Here is a 20314-nt window from a genome sequence, read left to right as displayed (position 1 = left end):
CTAGGAAAGAAGTAATATAGGTCCTGGTATGAAGAGGTGTGTGTCCACTTGGCAGGTGCCAGAGCTCACGCCTAGCTGCCCAGCAGCCCCATGGGCTCTGTTTCTCCACAGGCATGGCAACGATCTGCAACATGGGTGCAGAAATTGGGGCTACCACATCAGTGTTCCCCTTCAACCACAGGATGAAGAAGTACCTGAGTAAGACAGGCCGTGCAGGTAAGTGGGCAGGACTGAGAGCAGTGTGGATAGTAGTGCTGGGCTCCTTTCCTGTGAGGGCAGGAGTCCTCAGCCTGGTATTCCCAGTTTGGAGGCCATGCCCCAGCCCTCACTGTATCCCTCACTGACCTGGCACCCTAGGCAGAGGACAAGCTAGATGTGTGTGGCTGCTTGAGACCATGGTGTCTGCTGTTCTTTCCCTCAAGTTTAATATTCATGCCACAGGATAGGAATTCAGTTTCAGGTGAAAAGGTAGCTAGCTACATTCTGGTCCTTTCTGGCCTAGTCCCCAGTGCCCCCTCAGGAAGTTCTGAAATGATAAGGCTGTCTTCTGCATAACTGCTACCTAACAGGAGGAAAGCTCTGGTCAAGAACCAGCCTTCCCAGCAACTTCCGAGCTTCCAGTTTGGTTTCTTTAAAGCTCACAGGAGGAAATGAAGGCTGGAGCTCGGAAAGAGAGAGGACAGTGAGGGTGAGTGGGTAGAGACTAGAAGCTAAGGGCCCTGGGGGAACGTGGAGCATCCTTCACTCTTTCTTTAGCCAATGACTTCAAAATTCTGCTTTGCAAGCAGGGCACAGTGGCACATGCCTGTAATCCCAGCACTGTAGCTGAAGGGTTGCTACTAGTTGAGGCCAGCCTAGAATACACAGACCCTGTTCCTGCTGTAAACCTCAGTGTTTCTCCTCTGTGCCCCATGTTCTCTATGTCTCTCATGGTGTCTTATCCTTGGTTCACTGCCAGCCTCTTTAGGAGGCTGAGCTCCTGGTGGGTAGGGACAGTGTCCTGTGCTGTTGGATTTCTGTTAGCTTAGTCGGTGCCTGGAGCTTCGTGTTTGCAGGTGGCAGGTAACTGGTTCAGGACCATAAACAAAATCTCAAAGATAATTTCTCCTTTGTTGATTCTAGACATTGCCAGTCTAGCTGAAGAATTCAAAGATCACTTGGTGCCTGACCCTGGCTGCCAATATGACCAAGTGATTGAAATTAACCTCAATGAGGTAAGGGAGTAGGTACTGGGGATTGCTGAAGGTGGGACTTGAAATTTTTGCCCTGGAATTTGGGAGAGGGGGTCCCACCAGCACATGCGGCAGGGTTCGTGGCCCTTGGTTCCTAGACCTAAATCAGGCAGAAATGAGGCAGAGGCATGAGAGCAAGGCTGACATTTCTTTTAGCACACCCCCCCAACTCTCGTGGAGGCCCAGGGATTTTGCCCTGGGGGCTCACCTTGTTGTGAGTTCGGGGGGCAAGGTTGTGGTAGGTTTGGCACCCTAAGATCTGCAGACCAAAGCAGACAACACTCAGAGAGCCAGAGGAAAGAATCCAGGCTGTGTGAGGTTCAATGCCAGTCCTGGCTCTGTGGCTCTGGGCAGGCTGGTCAGCCTGTGGGTCTCACTTTCCCATGTGGGAAACCTGAGGCAGGTGTGAGACTTAAGTAGGGCTTAGTCACATGTCAGTCACGCAGATTTCTGCACGCCAGGCACAATGCTCTGCCCTTCACATTTATTAGTTCGTTTTCCTTCATGAAAGAAGGCCACAGTCTGTGTTTGTCAGATGATTCCAACAGTAACATTTTTGGTCCAACTCAATCCCTACATACTATGGTTTGGATTTAGGGCCTCTCAAATTCGAGGGAAGCACTCTACCTTTTAACTCTATCCCCATCCCTCCTCTTTTTGAGACAGGGTCTCACCAAGTTGCTCAGGCTGGCCTTGAACTTACTCTATAGTCCGGATAGGCTTTAAATTTTGCCTCAGCCTCCCGAGTAGCTGGGATTCCAGACCTACACCACTTACCCAAAAGCAGTGTAGTTTGGGAGATGATGGACTTGTGAGGTAGATGGCCCTGATTCTTTCTATGCCAGGGTCATCTTCTAGTTATGTGACTTGGGGTGGGGCTTATCACTTCTAAGCTTTAGCTCCTGTGTGTACGGAATGGAGATAAGGCCAGCCTGGTACTGCTGGGGCATTCTGGGTGCTGTGTGACCTGTACCTACTGCCCACTGCCTCCTTTGGCAAAGTTCGAGTCATGAGAACAGGCGCCAACACCCTCTGTAGAGACCTGGGGGCCTGTGACCCAAGTCCATCTTCATTTCAAGACTGGTTTCCACCTCTCTCTGCTCCTTGCCCCTTATCTCTTCAGCTGAAGCCTCACATCAATGGGCCCTTTACCCCTGACTTGGCTCACCCTGTGGCAGAAGTGGGCACTGTGGCAGAGAAGGAAGGCTGGCCTCTGGATATCCGCGTTGGTGAGTGCCTTCCATCTGGTCAGGTAATAGATGCCTAGGATGGCAACTCTGCTCTGGGCTGTGAACAGTCACCTCTGCATATGATGCAGTACTTCCTGAAGCAGGCATTGTCTGCAGTAGGTCTGTGATTACCCAAAAAAAAAAAAAATGTATCTTTGCTTGGTATAAAAAGAATACATGCTCACTGTAGAGAATAGTCACAAGACTTTCAAAAACACCTCTAACTGTGACTCTTAGCCAGAAACAAGTTCTTTGAACTGTACTGTGGTGCTCTGTATGTGAACATTTATTTATTTATTTAGAGTCAGGGTCTTTTCACTACTTAGCCCTGTCTGGCCTGGAACTTCCTATGAAGGCTGGTCTCAATCTCACAGAGGTCCTCTTGCCTCTGCCTCTTGAATGCTGGGATTAAAGGTGTGTACCACCATGCTCTACTTGTGAACCAGGAACAGTTTCATGTAAGCATACTTTTTTTTTTTGGTCTTTTTGAGACAGGGTCTCCCATTATAAACTAAAAAGGCCTCCCTCCTTGGTTTTATTTTTCAGATTGTTTTGTGTTTAGAGTAAGACAGGCTCTTACTATAAAGACCAGGCTAGCCTGGAACTCACTATGTAGACCAGGCTGACCTTGAACTCACAACAATCTGCCTGCCTCTGCCTCCCGAGTGCTGGGATTAAAGGCATGTGCCACCAAGCCCATCTAAGCATACATTTAAAAAAAAAATATTTTATTTATTATTTTCATTTTATGTGTATGAGTGTATTGCCTGCATATATGTGAGTACACCCGTGTGATGCAATGCCGTGGAGATCAGAAGGCTTCGGATTCCCCTGGAACTGGAGTTAAGGACGGTTTGTAGCTGCTAAGTGGGTACTGGGAATTGAACCTGGTCCTCTGCAAAAGCAGTAAGTGCTCTTTACCACTAAACCATCTCTCCAGCCCCCATATATATTTTTCAAATTTTCAAACGCAAATCATAGCAACCATGCTGCCTTGTTTTACACACTTTATGCGTGCTTATTCACTGGCATGCTGGAGTCCCTGGCACCGGCCATTGTCTAGAGGTAGCACAACTTGGTTGTGCAGAGCCTGCAACCTGGAGTCACTAGTTCAAATCCTGGCTCTTCCTGTCTGTTTCCTCTGCCTCATTCCCCACCTGTAAGTCAGGAATGATTGTCACCCTTCAAAGTTGTCTGTCTGAAAGAGTGAGAAGAGCTTTCTATAGTGCCTGACATTAGTAATGTTCTATAAAGAGCTCATTCTTGGGGCTGGAGAGATGGTTCAGCAGTTAAGAGCACTGGCTGCTCTTGCAGAGGACTGGGTTCTATTCCCAGCACCTACATGGCAGCTAACAACCATCCTTAACTCATTAGCTCATTCTTAACTCCTTAGCTCATTCTTTGGGCTGGAGAGATGGCTCAGCAGTTAAGAACACTGACTGTTCTTGCACAAGGCCCGGGTTTGAATCCCAGCACCCACCTGGCAGCTAACAACTGTCCATAACTCCAGTTCCAGGGAATCCAACAGCCTCTTCTGGTCCTCCGCGGGCATTGCACGACATGGGTGCACTTACCTACATGCAGGCAATACACACATACACACAAAATAAAATTAATGAATTAAATATTAAAAAATAAAACGAATTAATAAAATTTGTAATAAATGAATAAAATATTTTAAAAAGATCTCTGGGTATAAAGCAATAAAGAAAAGAGATTAGGTCCTTCAGCATGTCTTAAAACAATAATTAAAAACAATCTCTTGTCCCTGATCAGTTGGTGAACTCTGTACCAGGTCAGGATAGTTGGAAGTCAGGTAGATACAATCTCCTCCTGACCTGACTCCACCACCTACAACACACCAGGTTTGATTGGCAGCTGCACCAATTCAAGCTACGAGGACATGGGGCGATCAGCAGCTGTGGCCAAGCAGGCACTGGCCCATGGACTCAAGTGCAAGTCCCAGTTCACCATCACACCAGGCTCTGAGCAGATCCGTGCCACCATTGAGCGGGATGGCTATGTGAGTGTCACCTGTCCCTGGCTTCCTACCTCACTGCTAATGTGCTTCAGGATGGGACAGGCCATAGCCTGTTGGGCCAAGGCAGTGCAGGAACAGCTGTTGTTCCTCCAGGCTGCTGCCTTACCCTTTCCCATCAGCTCTGTGCCCACCTGCCACTTCTTTCTCCCCTGCAGGCACAGATCCTGAGGGATGTGGGCGGCATTGTCTTGGCCAATGCCTGTGGCCCTTGTATTGGCCAATGGGACAGGTGAGCAGTACATCTCTCAGCCATTAGCCTCTTTGTCTTGGGACATAGAGCTCTGGGAATAAGGGGAGATGTGACTGGGGTGGAAGGAAGACTACACGAAGGCCTGAGGCCCTGGGGGCTGCATATTAGAAGCCCTAGCCAAGCGTGGCTAGACAGTCAAGCAGGGAGGAAAAGTACCCTATTGAGACCCTGAGTGATCAGAAGGTGAAGTCCTGGCCGGCATCCTGTGGTGCAGTGCAGCACACTGGTGTTTCTGAGGGAGCCCTGTACAGGCAGGCAGCTGCTCAGGCCAGGAGACTCAGGTGGCAGTCTGGGCTCTGCCTGTCTTCTGGGTGATCTCAAGTGAGGCCCAGTGACCTGCACCATGTGCTTGAGTACCAGGGAGAAGGTAGCCTTTTCAGGGCCTTCCCATCCCCCTGCCCTGTCAGGAGCTTGTACCACAGGAACCTAGCCCACCTGGCCTCAGGTCATGTGGCAGGCCAGGCCCAATATTCTTAATCCTGTCCCCTCTGTTTTGTCAGGAAAGACATCAAGAAGGGGGAGAAGAACACAATCATCACCTCCTACAACAGGAACTTCACAGGCCGCAATGACGCAAATCCTGAGACCCATGCCTTTGTCACATCCCCAGAGGTGAGACTGCCTGGCCAGGCATTAGCCTGAGACTACCTTGGGGCCTGCTCCTGGTGGGTCAGAGGTAGTCAGGGGGAGATGGGCTGCTTAGGGTTGGTGTCAAAGTCCTGAAAGTATATAAAAGAAAAAAATGAGCCTCTCCTGTCAGTCCCACCCAACAGTGATCACTGCTGAGGTGAGGTACTTGGGTGGCAGCTGAGCCAGGGTCTTCTGTCTTTAGTCATACTGTCTTGGTGATTTGATTCCTGCCTGGGTCTCCCTTGGGGCTTAAGGTGTTTATTTAGAACTTAGTGGTTATGAGCATGGACTGTGGAATCTCACTGCCTGGGACAAGTCTGCACCCTTCATCTAACTAGTTACAGAACTTTGATGAAGTCACTTACTTCAGGCCCATGAGGAAGTATATGGAGCGCTTCCTTGCAGTTCTTCCTCTCTCCTTTCTTCTGAGTAGCCAAGGCCTGTGCCGTGGCCCCCAGCGCTAGTTTCAGGGTCAGTGAAAATGTGGCCTTGCTGTTACTGTGGGCATTGAATCCACTGGTGTCCTAGGCACCAAGTGGGTTTCCCATCTCAGCCATCACTAGCACAGGCCCATCCTCTTGACTTTACTGAGTGCTCGTACTTGCTAAGTGAGGAAGTGGCTTCCTTTGCAGCCATGCTGGGGCATTTTCAGCACTACAACATTTATGTGCCAGGCCTCCTATCTGTCTAGGACACCTGTGAGGTACAGGAGAGCCATAATAGTGCCTAGGAGAGTACACTAAGCTTGAGCCCTGGCAGCCGTGGTAGATGTCAGGTGGCCCTTAGGTTCCTGAGTCCTATATGGGCCCAGTGGCCCATGGTTCCAAAAACAGTCCTGCAACTCTGGCCTTAGAGGGCCTTGGGCTGGGGAGATGGCTTAGTTGGTAAAGCCTTTGTTGCACCAGTATGAGGACTTGAGTTTGATCTCCAACATCTACTTTGCAAAGTCAGCAGGGTTTGGTGGTTGGCGCAGGCCTTAATTCCAGCACTCAGGAAGTACAGGCAGAGGCAGGTAGATCTCTTTGAGTTCAAGGCCAGCCTGGTCTACAGTTGGGGCTACAGGGAAATGGTCCCAAAAAGGAAGAAAAAAAAGATGGCACCTGGTTGTAATCCCAGTGCTAGGGAGCTAGGCAGGTGGTTTCCTGGGCTTGCTGGCCAGCCAGCCTAGCCACATGGGAGAGCTCCAGGTTAAGTGAGAGACCCTGCCTCAGAGTATGTGGTGGAGGGTCAGAAAAGCGGCTCAGGGGATAAAGGCACCCGTCTCACAAATCTGGTGACATTGAGTTTCATCCCTGGAACCTACATAAAGGAGAGAATCACAGCAATCTACATGTATGCCTACAAATATCATGCCTATACATACACTAATAATAAAAATACTTTGTCTTTTCGAGATAGGGTCTCCCTGTAGCCCCAGCTGTCCTAGAACTCACTATGTAGATCAGGCTGGCCTTGAACTCACAGAGATCCGCCTGCCTCTGCCTCCCGAGTGCTGGGATTAAAGGCGTGCGCCACCATACCCAGCTAAAAATACTTTGTTAAAAAAGAGGGGCCTGGGTGGATAGGTGTGGTGGTTGGTGCTAACTGGCAAACTGGCCTCATCCATTTCAGATTGTCACAGCCCTGGCCATTGCAGGAACTCTTAAGTTCAACCCAGAAACTGACTTCCTGACAGGCAAGGATGGCAAGAAGTTCAAACTGGAGGCTCCAGATGCAGACGAGCTTCCGCAATTGGTGAGCAGATGCTGCCACTTTGTGGGTCAGTCACCATAGACCTGCCTTGGCCTAGCTGCATGGGACAAGGGCCTGACCTCTTGTGTGGGGTGGAATGACAGTGTTATCTGAGAATGAATAAGGTTTGGAGTACAGGGAAGCTTGCCATCTCTGAGACATCCATGTGGGATTGAGAATTCAGTGCCCAGCATGTCTCCATCCTCTTTTGCAGGACTTTGACCCAGGGCAGGACACCTACCAGCATCCCCCCAAAGACAGCAGTGGGCAGCGGGTGGACGTGAGCCCTACCAGCCAGCGCCTACAGCTCCTGGAGCCTTTTGATAAGTGGGATGGCAAAGACCTGGAGGACTTGCAAATCTTAATTAAGGTTGGTGCAGGCACCCTGTCCCTGCATGAGTCAGGGCTGGGGACCTACAGGAAGGGAAGCTGGCCACAAGGAGGGAGGGATCACAGCAGCCTGGGGCTCTCCTCTGTGGGCCCAGATCAGGCAGAGCTGGATTTAGCCAGCTGCTGTCAGGACATCTGGTATGTATGGACTGGTAAATGTATCATTTGTGACTCAGCACAACTCTGGCTTGGTAAGTAGACTCCCAAAACCACAGATTCCTGTTGTTAGCACTACTGGATTAGGCCTGTTTGGGAGCTGAGCCTTTACAGTGTGGTCAAGAGCTTCAGACTCATGCCAGACATTAATTTATGGGTTTACTAAGGGATGTCCAGGCACACCTATGACATAGTCATTATTCAGCTCATGTGACACAAGACTGGACAGGATTCCAGGCTTCTGTGTGTCTGGCATGGAGTTGGCTGATCGTCCACTCTGGGCAGCTGAGTTGAATGAGCCAGCAGATACATCTGTCCTGCCTAGCGTGTCGTCCTTTGAGTAGCCTGTGCAACAAGGGAATAACCTGTCATGGAGGCTAAGCAGCCCGAGGCTGTAGGGTGGGCAGGGATGGTGGTCATGACTTTGCTGTGACAGTGGAGCAGACATACCAGGACTCACCATGTCCAAGGCCTGACACACTTCCTCTGTCACCCTCCTTGTTCCGGTCACTGCCTCTGCAGAACTTCCCTTGTCTGCCACTCACTAGCTCACCCTGGCCTCTCTCCTCACCCACCCAAGGTCAAAGGGAAGTGCACCACTGACCACATCTCTGCAGCTGGCCCCTGGCTCAAGTTCCGTGGACACCTGGACAACATCTCCAACAACCTGCTCATCGGTGCCATCAACACTGAAAATGGCAAAGCCAATTCTGTGCGCAATGTTGTCACCCAGGAGTTTGGCCCTGTCCCTGACACTGCCCGCTACTATAAGGTAGGCCACATCGGTGGAAACAGTGCTGGCAGCCACTCTGCCGAGGGCCTGGAGTGGGGCTGGAGAATGGAAACAGGAGCCATCCCAGCTCACTGGGTGAGGCCAGGTCCTGGAACCCAAGAGACCCTGCCCATAAGTCAGTGGAGTTTCAATGGGCTTTTGGCCCAGACCTACAAAGGGTGGAGGAAGCCTTGGAGGAGAGAAGGCATGCTGCTTCAGGAATTCAGTGGGGATTAGGCTCAGAGGAGCCACATGAGAAAGCAGTGAGGGGCCAAGGCTAAGGGGGCAGAAGGGCTGCAAGAGCCAGGGTCCCACTTGTTGAAAGGTTCTAGGACTTTCTACTTTGAGAAACCAAATCTGATCTGGAGTCCTAGTAAGGGTCATCTGGCACCCGTTAATGGCTGCATGGGGTAGTACAGATGCCCCAGGGGCAGTGCAAAACTGAATGGTCCCTCAGTGTTGTGGAGGCAACTACTGCTTTGCTTCCACTGGGGCCTCTGTCCACTCTGCCCACACCCTTCAGGCCTAATCTGGGCCAGATCATCCCCGCTAAGCAGTTCTTGGGCAGCATTAAGAAACAGCCTCTTCCAGCCCGTAACCCAGGGCCTCAGCATGCCCAGGACCAGGCAGGTGCACATAGTGCCCTGCTCTGCCTCATCATTTCCCCTGCTTGCCTGACAGAAACATGGAATCAGGTGGGTAGTGATTGGAGATGAGAACTATGGTGAGGGCTCAAGTCGGGAACATGCAGCACTGGAGCCTCGCCACCTTGGGGGCCGGGCCATCATCACCAAGAGCTTCGCCAGGATCCATGGTGAGCTATAGCCCATGCCCATCCATGTCTGCTGCCCTCCCTGTCCTAGGTCACCCACTCCAACAATGGCCAACTTGGGCCTTGAGGCCCATGCCTAGCTCCCAGACTATGTCCATGCTCCTGTGTTCTACCACAGCCTACGCTCATCCACCCAAATCCATGTTGGTATTGCCCAAAGCTTCCCACTAACACTGGTCTTGCCTCCAAACTTGTACATCTGAGAAGCTAAAATCCAAAGTATGTGGCATGTCTTATGTCTGCACTAATGTACACCTGTGTGGGGTTACTGTTGGGGAAAAAGTCCACTAGGATCCAGGAGACCTGGCTAGACCTTGTAGTCACTGCCTGTCTGTCCTCAACATTAAGACCAGGGGTCTGTCTCAGGGCTCCAACTGGCTTTAAAGAAGTAGGGTCCCTGGCCAGTAGAACCACTCTGATGACTGCATGTTCCTGTCTTTCAGAAACCAACCTCAAGAAGCAGGGCCTGCTGCCCCTCACCTTCGCTGACCCTTCAGACTACAACAAGATCCACCCAGTGGACAAGCTCACCATTCAAGGCCTGAAGGACTCTGCCCTTGGTAAGCCCCAGAAATGTGTCATCAGGCACCCCAACAGGACCATCCTCCTGAACCATGCCTTCAATGAGACTCAGATTGAGGGGTTCCACACAGGCAGTGCCCTGAACAGGATGAAGGAACTGCAGCAGTAAGGAAGGGCCAGGCTCCGGTCCCACTCTGGACCCTGCTGAGTGTCACAAGTGCAGTTCCATGTACGTTGTCAGGCTGGATCAGGTCTTCCCAGCTCCAAGACGGTGTGACCAGACTTGCTTCCTGCTCTCCCATCCTCAGCCCACTGAGTGAGCCACTGTGGAGGGGCTTCAGATAATGCCCAGCCCCCCGCCTTCCCTTTTAGTTTGGTTCATTCTTGAGCAGCCCATGCAACTGTATTTATTTTTGATGACAGCACTCCCCTTCTAAAGACGTTTCTATTCTGCCTAATCATTTCACTGGTGGCTGAAGGATTTTAGAGAAACTTTTGTTCTTATTATAAGAAAAAAACAAATCTAAATTCATTGACTGTTCCTCTGTGTGAGTGACTGGTAACTAATTACTATCAGTTAGAGTTCAGGGAGGGGCTTCTAAACCATGGTCACATCTGGACTCCAGTCACTGCAGCAAGGATGGGAACACAAGCAGAAGGGCTGCTCCACCCGCCATCCCCACCCCTGCGCCCTAATCCCACTGGCTGGGCATGTTCCTGTGCTAGGATAGAGCTCCAAAAGAGCAAGAGCCTGCGCTTTCCTCTCCTGTGCCCCTGAACTGCTGTAGTAGACACAGTCTCTGACCACTGCACCCATCTTGTAGATAAGGACACCCTGGAAAGTGAATGTGCCCCAAGTCACAGCTAGCATATGCTGTAAGTATCTTGATGCCAGTGGGAGAAAGGACAGGAGGACTTGGTAGAACATTCTGCTAAGTGACTGGCCCAGACCTGGGCATCACCAGTAGCCCCATGGGGGTTTATGGTCACAGCTAGGCAGGCAGCAAACCCCAAGCCTTCTATACTACAGGCCTGGGACAGCAAAGCCTACAGCCTTCATTTTCAGGAGTTCCCTCCTCCAAGTGCTGGGGGAAGTTGCTGCTGCTTAGTGCTCTGACACCAACAACCAACAGCATCAGCCCAAAGTATTTCCCCAGGGTGGCCTCCCTACCTGTACTGTGGCATCATCATTCTCAGCCGGAAGCACCCTGGGCACACAAACCCCAAGACCCACCATTTTGGAGTTTGGGAACAGTCATCTTTAAATGTAACTTGGGGTGAGACAGGACATGCTGTCTCAGGTTGGCAACTCAGTGACCTTAAGCCATGATGCTGGCTGTGGACATGAGGGGGCGGGGCTTTCCTGCAGAAGTTGCTGTCATTTATTGTCTCTGCTGTAAAGGGGGGACTGTGGGCTAGCTCAGTAGTAGAGCACTTGCCTAACATGAAAAAGGCCCTAGGTTCCATCCTTAGCACTGAAGGGTAACAAAACCAAAACAATACAAAGTATCAATCTTGGGCTGCGTGTGGTAGCGCACACCTTTAATCCCAGCACTCTGAAGCAGAGGCAGGTGGATCTCTGAGTTCAAGTCCAGTCTGGTCTACATAGTGAGTTCTAGGCCAGCTGGGGCTACAGGGAGACCCTGTCTCAAAAAGACCCCACCTGGCTGGAGAGATGGCTCAGCAGTTAAGAACTGATTGTTCTTGCAGAAGACCTGGGTTCGAATCTCGGCACCCACATAGCAGCTAACAACTGTCTGTAACTCCAGTCCCAGGGGATCTGACAGCCTCTTCTGACCTCCTCGGGCATTGCATGACATGGATGCACTTACCTACATGCAGGCAATACACGTATACACATAAAATAATTAAAAAAAATTTTTTTTTGTCTTCTTGAGACAAGGTCTCCTTGTAGCCCCAGCTGTCCTAGAACTCACTATGTAGACCAGGATGGCCTCGAACTCACAAAGATCCACCTGCCTCTGCCTCCTGAGTGCTGGGATTTAAAGGTGTGCGCCACCACACCCGGCATAAATAATTTTTTTTTTTAAATTTAAAAAACAAAAAGGCCCCCAACCCCCTCAAAAAAACAAAAAATCAGTCCTTCAGCTGGGGAAGTAGATCAGTCGGTAGAGTGCGTGCCTTGCATGCATGAAGCCCTGGGTTCCACCTCCCAGCACCACATAAACTGGATATGGTGGTACATGCCTATCTGTAATCCCAGCACTCAGGAGGTAGAGGCAGTTGGGGCTTCCTGGCCCCTCCCAGCACTTGCAGAGCTACTGTCTTCACTGCTGCCTGCCCCACTTGCCCAGGGGAGCAGGGTCTTCTGGGTAGGCAGTCACTGTCAAGCTCCAGGGCTAGTTGCTGGTCCACCAAGAGAGAAGGCCCAGGCCCGGCTCACTGATAGATCCCTGCCAAGGATAGGTGCCCTCCTAAGCCAACTGCAAGTGTCCATGAGGCCCAGCCCCAAACACACCAGAGAACAGCCCAAGAGCCAGCCTTCCCCAGAGCCCCACTGTGGTCTTAAGTTTGATCTTTCTCTAGCTCCTCTGGCTTGTTTCTTCCTTAAAAGACCCTTGTGACCTTATAATCCAGTCTGAGCTCTGTCCCTGTCAGACACGGGACAAACTCCCACCTAACCTTCCCAACATCCATAGCTTTGTCACCTCATGGCCCCAGCCTGCAAAAGCAGGCTCTCTAGGAAGAGGTAAAAGGCCCTTCTCTAGGGAGAAGAGACCGGGACCCTGACCTGCTAGGGTGGGGGTCTAGGAGTAGAACCTCAAGAAAACAGCTGCCCTCTGGGATCTCCTGCATCCGGCCACACCACCAGCTTACCACAAGCGTGTATGGTGCTTCCTTCTTTGGCAGTTCCTCACTGGAAGAAGTGGCCTCGGCTGAGCTGGGCCCCGTGGGGGACGTGTCCACAAAGCTCTCATCCACCACTCTGAAGCGGATCTCCTCGCCTGTGTCCATGTACAGGTCATGCGCTCCCTCCTCTGTCTCATACTCCCATACCCAGACCTGTTCTGTTTCATCACTGGAGACCAGGGTCAAGGCCACAATGAAACCACAGGCAGCATGGGGCTGAGGAGTCCTCTGAAGTCCTTACCCAAGTTAAAACCAAGCCAGGGCTGGGGAGTCACAGGAAAAGCAGAGGCTCTGGGAGAAGCTGGTTTGTTCCAGGACCCAGGGTGAGAACCCCAGGGCACCATGGCCAGTCCCACCTCTGGAGAGTAGAGTGACAGGGCTGTCCCATACTTCTCATCCAAGCCACATAACTAATACAGCAGGTGGGTAGCTCAAGGGGCTTGCCTGGGTCTCGTGAAGATGAGAGGTCAGGAGGTCACCAGCCTGAGGACCAAGGCTGGGCCAGATCTGCCTAGATCTTCCATGAGTCCTGTAGACCCTTCCCCTGTAATAGGCCTGGGTGGAGGAACAGCCAACCAACCAGAGCAGCCCCTCTCCCCAACCATCCCCAGCCCACCCCAGAGCCCACCCCAGGAGCCATCCTGCCCCCAGCCCTGCCTCCTCCATGTCAGGCATGCTACTGCTAATGCTGGCAGCTGTTCACCACGCCACCCGAGTTTCTCCTGAGGCTAGTGACAGTTCCACTGAAACAGATAGCCCTAGTGCAGTGCTAGAGCCAGGATGGGGACAATGGGCTCGGGAGAGACAAACCCTACCCAGCCCAGGTCCAGCATTCTGCTTCCACACTCTGGGAAGTGGGGAGGCAGCTAGCCAGGGTGAAGCTCCAGGGGGAAGGATCTGTGAAAGCATTCCTTCAGGGACAACCTCAGAGAAGTGCCCGAGAGTGACTGGTGGCCCAGCGGTGTACAGTACTTAATTGCATCACCCAGACACCGGGCATGGTCAGTTTGGGAAGCAGAGGTGCTGCCACAGGGACAGGCACAGGGGCCAGCAGTGTCTGGTCACAGCCACAGGGCCACCTCGGGAATGGGGGCCTCCACTGTGCCTCACAAACACCTTGGAAGGATACAACTTGGCAGGCTGCTGCAGTGACTCAGGGGGAATGAGAATGTCATCGAAGAACCCTAGAGAGACTGAGAAGGAAGGAAAGAAAGAGGAAGGGAGGAAGGGAGGGAGGGAGGGAGGGAGGGAGGAAGGAAGGGAGGGAGGAAGGAAGGGAGGAAGGGAGGAAGGCATGGGATGGGCGCCCCACAGGCAGCCCAATAGGCAGCTGGCTGCTCGGCAGGCAAACCCCTTCCGCAGGGCGGCCCAGTGGCCCCATGGCAGTCTGGCCCTTCCCACCTCAGAGCCCTACAGTGCTGCCAATACCACCCACGTGGGCTGAGCAGTCTGGCAAAGCTCCAAGTACTTAGTCCCCAGACCTGAGCAGTCACTGCACACACAGGGACCAGTGGGCTATGTGGAATCCTATCACTTCTACCAGTTTCAGTACCCACCCTCAGATCCTGAGCTGTGGCCTCCCAGTAAAACCTGGCAGCTGACTGAGGTCCTCACCCCATATAGGAGAACACAGGGGACTGGCATTTCCCTCACTTGGCCTTGCGGCCAGGCAGCTTCTCCAACACCAGGGAAGATTCAGCTGGACACCTGGGCCACATGGGCAGCACGTGCTGCCCACCCCATCATGTTCTAGTCTCCCCTGAGGAGTCAGGGCCATCTTACCGTGCACGCCCTCTGGGCTGCAGCCTTTGATTTTCCCAATGAGAATCTCATCCAGGAACGGGTGGAACACCACGTATCGGAAGTGTACTGCAAGAGAAGGGTGCCCATCGGACAGGCAGGCCTTCCAGGCCCACCCAAGCTCGCCAGCATCCACCTACCCAGGGCTCTGTGCTGAGTCCTGCAGGCCCAGACCTGAGGAACCCTCCCTCACCCCTGCAAGGTCACCCCTGGAAGGGACCAGCAGCAGCTGCCCTAGAACTGAGGGCTGGCTTCCAAACCCATCTCCATCACATCTGATCCTTGGTTCTGGGCCTGCGGTGCCTCCAAAGTCAATTCCAACCTCCCTCCAGGCTCTCCTCCCAATTCAAGAAGGACAGAAGCTACTGGCAATTGGGGTCAGACAGGAAAGAAGTTCCTGTCTGCTGCTGGGCCAAGTTTGCCCTGGGCACAACTCTGACCTGGAATGGGATGGCGAAAATGCTGAAACTGTGTGGGTGACGTGGGGAAAGAGCCTCCCTGGGTTCTCAGGCCCTGCCTTGTGTGCTCTCCACTCACCTGACCCCCAGAAGGCCAGCTAAGATGCGTGCCACATCAGAATGACTTCTGGCCCTAGCAGAAGCCATGCACGTCATCTGACCACTCTCACCCCTCACTCCTGCCATGCATTCACCCACTCCCTGTATGATCCTCCTGAGCCAGAGGCCATGTCTCCACCAGGCAGAGGAAGAAGCCACTGAGAGGCTGGGTGACCTGTGTGCTCCAGCCACATGGCCCTCTGCCATCAGACAGGGCCATCAAGCCCAACCCCACCTTCTTCAGAGGCAGGCTTCCAGTAGGGCCCCTTCAGCAGCCTAATCTGCCAGCACCCCTCTTAGCACAGCAGTGCCTACCAAGCCTGTGCCTCCTGCTTCCCTATGCTCCACCTCCTGTGAGGCAACGAACATCTTGAAGATGACTAAGCCTCCTGCTACCTTTCCAGAACCGGGTCAAGAGCAGCGGATGGAAAGCTCTGTCCTTCACACAGCCCCTCATTCATTTCAGAGCCTCTATCAGGTTTGTGCCAGGCCCGAGGACAGGTCAGCATATAATCCAACACCAAAGGAGCTGTCTAAACACCACTTCTGAAAGCAGTGGGCAGCCATGGACTAATGAATGGAGAAACAAAACATGTAGGTGCACAGAACATTAGTCAGCCTGGAAAAGGAAGGGCAGAGATGTGGCATGGTGGGAGAATGCCTGTCTAAGCAGCCTGCATGAGGCCCTGGTTTCCATTCCCACCTCCCTCCCAAAAAAGACAAGAATTTCTTCTTAGTTATAGGCTTAGGCAAAATTTGTTCCAGGATAAGTGCTCCATGGCACTAGGAATGTGCTAGTGTCTATGAAAAGGGAAAGTTCCCCACAATTCCACTCAATGAGATACACTAAAGTGGTCAGATTCTCAGAGTCAGAAAGTAGAAGAAAGGGTACAAGAGGCTGGGTGTGGGGAGTACTGTGTTTGTTTTTAATGTGGCACTGGGGATGGAATGTGGGGTCTCACACATGCTACACAGTGCCCTAGCCTGCCCTGCACCCTAGCCCAGGAATGCTTTATTCCGGGAGGCTGAGAAAGTCATGCCGATGGACAGCTGCACAACCCTGTAAGTAGACTGAATGCCACTGAATTACAGGCTCAAAGTGGTTAGACTGGGGCAGAGCTGGCTGAGCACTTAAGCTCACTGGCTGCTCCTGCAGAAATTCTGGGCTTAGTTCCCAGCACCCACAAGGCTGCTAACAACTGTCAGTAACTCTGGTTCTAGGGGATCTGACGCCCTCTACTGGCCTCTGTGGGCATTGCATGCATGTGGTGCACCTACATATATGCAGACAAAACACATACACATGAAAAATGAAATCAAAGCCAGGCGTGGTGGCGCACGCCTGTATTCCCAGCACTTGGGAGGCAGAGGCAGGTGGATCTCTGTGAGTTCAAGGCCAGCCTGGTCTACACAGTGAGTTCCAGGACAGCTGAGGCTACAGGAAAACCCTGTTTCAAAAAGACAAAAAAAAAAAAAAGACTTTTTAAGGGATGGAAAGATGAGATGGCTCAGCAGTTAAGAGCACTGGCTGCTCTGGCAGAGGACCCAGGTTCAGTTCCTACATCCACATGGCAGCAACTCCAGTTCCAGGGGATCCAACACCCTCTTCTGACATCTGTGGTACCGTATGACACAGATGCACTTATATACAAACAGGCAATACACTCATACACACAAAATAAAAATAATAAAACAATTTTATTTTGGTCTTTTTGATACAGGGTCTCCCTGTAGCCCAAGCTGTCCTGTAACTCACCAGGCTGGCCTTGAACTCACAGAGATCCACCTGCCTCTGCCTCCCAAGTGCTGGGACTACAGGCGTGTTCCACCACACCCAGCAAAAATGAGAGAACATTGGCCAGGCATGGTGGCCAGGAATAAAGCTGGCCAGCAGGGCTGGGGGTATCCCATGAGTGCCTCTCAGGAGACCACACAAAGACTGCTCGTGTGCACTCCCAAAACTTAATGAGGTTGACACACCATGGGTATTTTTATTACACTGCTCAGACAGGGAAACTGGGTCTGAGCAGCCTGCCCTGGGTCTCTTGGAGGGAGCCAGCTGGTAAAGAATGTACCACTCAAAGCAAAGGAGCCCCGCATAGCCTGGTGCTCTAAGCCCCACTCAGCACCTGCCCCAGCGCAGCCCTGAGGCTGTGGTCAAAGCAGCACAGTGACGGACTTCTGCCACAAAGGGAGACTTAATGCTGCGTGGTACAGGGTGCTTAAGCGAGTGCTCAGTACCTCACACATCACCCCAAAAGAAACAGAGGCCAGGATGTGCAGGGTGAGGGGGACAATGAAAACCAATACTGAAGACCTCACGTGACGTGCCAAACGCCAACAGAATGGGCAGCACTTCCTTAACGCCAACTTGCTTCCTAAGTTCAGGTGCCGATTGCCACTTGTCTCCCAGACAACCAGGCTCTCATCCAACAGCTGATCCGGCTTTCTCTGAGAACAGAGGTCCTGCCCTTGTCTAAGCTTGGCACTCTTCTCTGAGAACAGAGAAGTTGTTTCCACGCTCTAGGCTTCTTTTTCTGCTCATGAAAACGCCCCTAGTTCACACAAGGAGCCTGTTTCCTTGGGGCTTTCTGCAGAGCACAACACCCATGTGAACTAGTTAAGTCTCCAGATGCCAGCACAGACCCCAGGCAGTCTCATAGCATGCTGCAGGATGTTCACTCAGACATCCCCAGGCCAAGAGGCTGACCAGCATGGACAAGGATGGGGCTCCCCACAGTGCCTCTGTCCCCATTCCTAGGTTCAGCTGCAAGCCTGGTGCAGGCTGCGGAGGCAAGCTGCACCCCTGTTCTCTGCCAGCTCCTCTGAGCCATCTTGAAGGCCCTCTCCATATCTGCCTCTGACGGCTCAATGCGGCCACACTGTACACCCTCTGGAAGGGTACTAGACTGACCTATCAAAAGGGGCCCCTGCTACCCCCCTTCCATCCCCCTAAGTTCTGCCTACACCTCCTCACCTTGCCCCATGTCCTTTCCAATGTGACTGCACTTTCCACACCACAGGGTGGAATCTGTTTCTCCATCCCTTGGTCTTGACCAGGAAACATCTTTTGGTCAGTGGCATCTATGCAGGAGACATGTGCACTAAGCTTCAGACCTCTGAACCATCAAGCCTGGATGCCCCAGTCCTGGCCAAGTTTTCCCAGAACACCACACAAGAGACCCGCAGAATCAACAGACACAATCCATGTGAACAAGTGCTCATTCGGTGCCAAGGTCCCATCCTGAAAGCTTTACTCATGTTAACTCCCTAATCCTCATAGCAGTCCTGTAGTGTAGATGCTACCATCATTGTGAGATAGCCCAGGCTAGCCTTGAACTCCTGATTCTCCTACCTCTAACTCCCAAGTGCTGAGATTACAGGGTATGTGTGTGTGTGTGTGTATGATGTGCGTATGAATGTGGGTACAGGCATTACCATGGTGCACATGTGGAGATCGTCGTCAGTTCTCTCCTTCCACCATTATGTGAGTTCCAGAGATCAAATTCTGGTTGTTAGGTTTGCATGGCAAGTTCCTTTACCAGCCGGGCCATCTTACCAGTCCCACTTTTTTTGTGGTGACAGAGTCTCCCTGTAGTCCCAGCTGGCCTGGAACTCGCTATGGTGACGAGGCTGGCCTTGATCTTACAGAGATCTGCCTGCCTCTGCCTCCTGAGTACTGGGATTAAAGGCATGTACCACCATGCTGGGCTCAGCCCCACTTTATTATTTTTATTTTATGTGTATGAGTGTATTGCCTGCAGGTATGTGAGTGCACCCATGTCGTGCAGTGCTGAGGAGGTCACAAGAGGGCTTCAGATTCCCCTGGAACTGGAGTTAAGGACAGTTTGTAGCCACCCATGTGGGTGCTAGGAATCGAACAAACCCGGGTCCTCTGCAAGAGCAGTCAGTGCTCTTAACCGCTGAGCCATCTCTCCAGGCCCCTCAGCCCCACTTTTAACTGCCTTGTCCTCCTGCCTTTCCAGGTCCACTAGACCCAATGAGCCTGCTGTTCTCCTTCTGTTTGCCTCTAGTCCAGTAATAGTCACCCCTTGGGGTCTCCACCTATCTGGCCTTACCCCCATGAAGCAGTGAGCAACCTCTAGGCTGAGCAAGGATCACACTGGATGGAACCCAAGGGACCCACAATCTCAATCGTAAAGCTTGAGAGCCCTTCCGAGCCACTCTTCCTCCTCTGCTGTCTTACAGACGAGGAAACTGCGGACCAGAGAGGACAAGAACCCTCACTGTTCGCAGTCAATTCCTGGCAGAAACAAGACGGGGGCCCAGGTCTCCCAACCCCCAGACCAGGACTCCTGCCACCTGGGCAGCCTTGCGGCCTGACTTCCTGCTACAGAAGGACCTGCTGCCCTAAGAAACATGATACCCAGGAAGAGAAGATACCCACCTTTGGTGTGTGATGCGCCGTCCCCTGGGAACACATAGGCATCTTCCAGCTTGGTGATATCGAACAAACAGATGCAGAGTCCCACGTTGTACACGACCTGTGCACACATGTATATAAAGACACATGCACTGTACTGAGGCCCAGCTCTTCCAAGACCCTCACAATCACAAGCAAGCATCTTTCCTGGATGGACATGAGCTAGGGCTCTGCAGGGGACTGTGGCAGGGACCTCAGGATGAGGAACATTAGAAAGAGCAGGGCCTAAGCAACAAGCCAGCTTCCAATGCCAGCACCACCTCACTGTAGGGCCAAAGGCATCACTTTGTCTCTCTGAACCTCAGTTTCCCATCTGTAAAAATGAGACGACACCGCCAAAAAAAAAAAAAAAAAAGCAGGGCGTGGAGGCACAGGCCTGTAGTCCCAGCACTTGGGAGGCAGAGACAGGCGGATCTCTGTGAGTTCAAGGCCAGCCTGGTCTACATAGTGAGTTCCAGGCCAGCTGGGGCTACAAAGAGACCCTGCCTCAAAAAAAACGAAAAGAAAAAGCGGGGGGGGGGGGGGACGACGGACAAACACTTGCCTCGTCAGGACCTGTACCCACAGGGACTGTCTTTCCCTTTCTGAATTTTCTCTCTTCAAAATGTTCAGCTTTTAGCCCTTCTAGGCACTGCATCACCAACCTCATAAAACAACCAGAAACCACCCACCAAGAAGGCAGTGAGGGGCCTGTGAAATGGCTCCGCAGATAAGGGCACACGCTACGCTATAAAACCTGACAACCTGAGCACACATGGCTGGAAAGTGAGAAAACTGACTCCTGCAAGTTGTACTCTGACCTCCACATGGGTGCCATGATACACAAGTGCACACAAGGACAAGGAGGGAGGGAGGGA

The 20314-nt window shown here is 52.2% G+C and overlaps 2 protein-coding genes across 3 annotated transcripts in view; one reads left to right on the top strand and one right to left on the bottom strand.

Moving 5' to 3' along the window:
* Positions 1-10326, top strand: part of Aco2 (aconitase 2) — a 47371-nt gene extending 37045 nt beyond the window's left edge. The window contains exons 7-17 of the mRNA XM_008844801.1: positions 112-216; positions 1123-1214; positions 2356-2461; positions 4327-4484; positions 4658-4731; positions 5253-5364; positions 6994-7116; positions 7328-7483; positions 8240-8431; positions 9113-9245; positions 9707-10326. Of these exons, the coding sequence (XP_008843023.1) occupies positions 112-216; positions 1123-1214; positions 2356-2461; positions 4327-4484; positions 4658-4731; positions 5253-5364; positions 6994-7116; positions 7328-7483; positions 8240-8431; positions 9113-9245; positions 9707-9954 (1499 nt within the window). The 3' untranslated portion in view covers positions 9955-10326. The remainder of the gene's footprint in view (positions 1-111; positions 217-1122; positions 1215-2355; positions 2462-4326; positions 4485-4657; positions 4732-5252; positions 5365-6993; positions 7117-7327; positions 7484-8239; positions 8432-9112; positions 9246-9706) is intronic.
* A 1510-nt stretch (positions 10327-11836) lies between these two features.
* The window catches only part of Polr3h (RNA polymerase III subunit H), an 11472-nt gene continuing 2994 nt past the window's right edge, over positions 11837-20314 (bottom strand). Inside the window, exons 2-6 of one of the 2 annotated variants that reach the window (XM_008844799.3) lie at positions 19422-19518; positions 14439-14525; positions 13786-13849; positions 12624-12825; positions 11837-12199 (exon numbers count right to left, since the gene is read on the bottom strand). In XM_008844799.3, coding sequence (XP_008843021.1) covers positions 12146-12199; positions 12624-12825; positions 13786-13849; positions 14439-14525; positions 19422-19518 — 504 coding nt within the window. In that variant the 3' untranslated portion in view covers positions 11837-12145. The remainder of the gene's footprint in view (positions 12200-12623; positions 12826-13785; positions 13850-14438; positions 14526-19421; positions 19519-20314) is intronic. The other variant, XM_008844800.3, reaches the window with a different exon arrangement.

The sequence above is a fragment of the Nannospalax galili genome, unplaced genomic scaffold (genome assembly GCF_000622305.1).
Source record: "Nannospalax galili isolate Female #2095 unplaced genomic scaffold, S.galili_v1.0 scaffold180, whole genome shotgun sequence".
In the NCBI taxonomy this organism is placed as follows: Eukaryota; Metazoa; Chordata; class Mammalia; order Rodentia; family Spalacidae; genus Nannospalax; species Nannospalax galili.
Note: the sequence above shows the minus strand (reverse complement) of the source record. Positions and strands in the feature narration are given on the sequence as shown.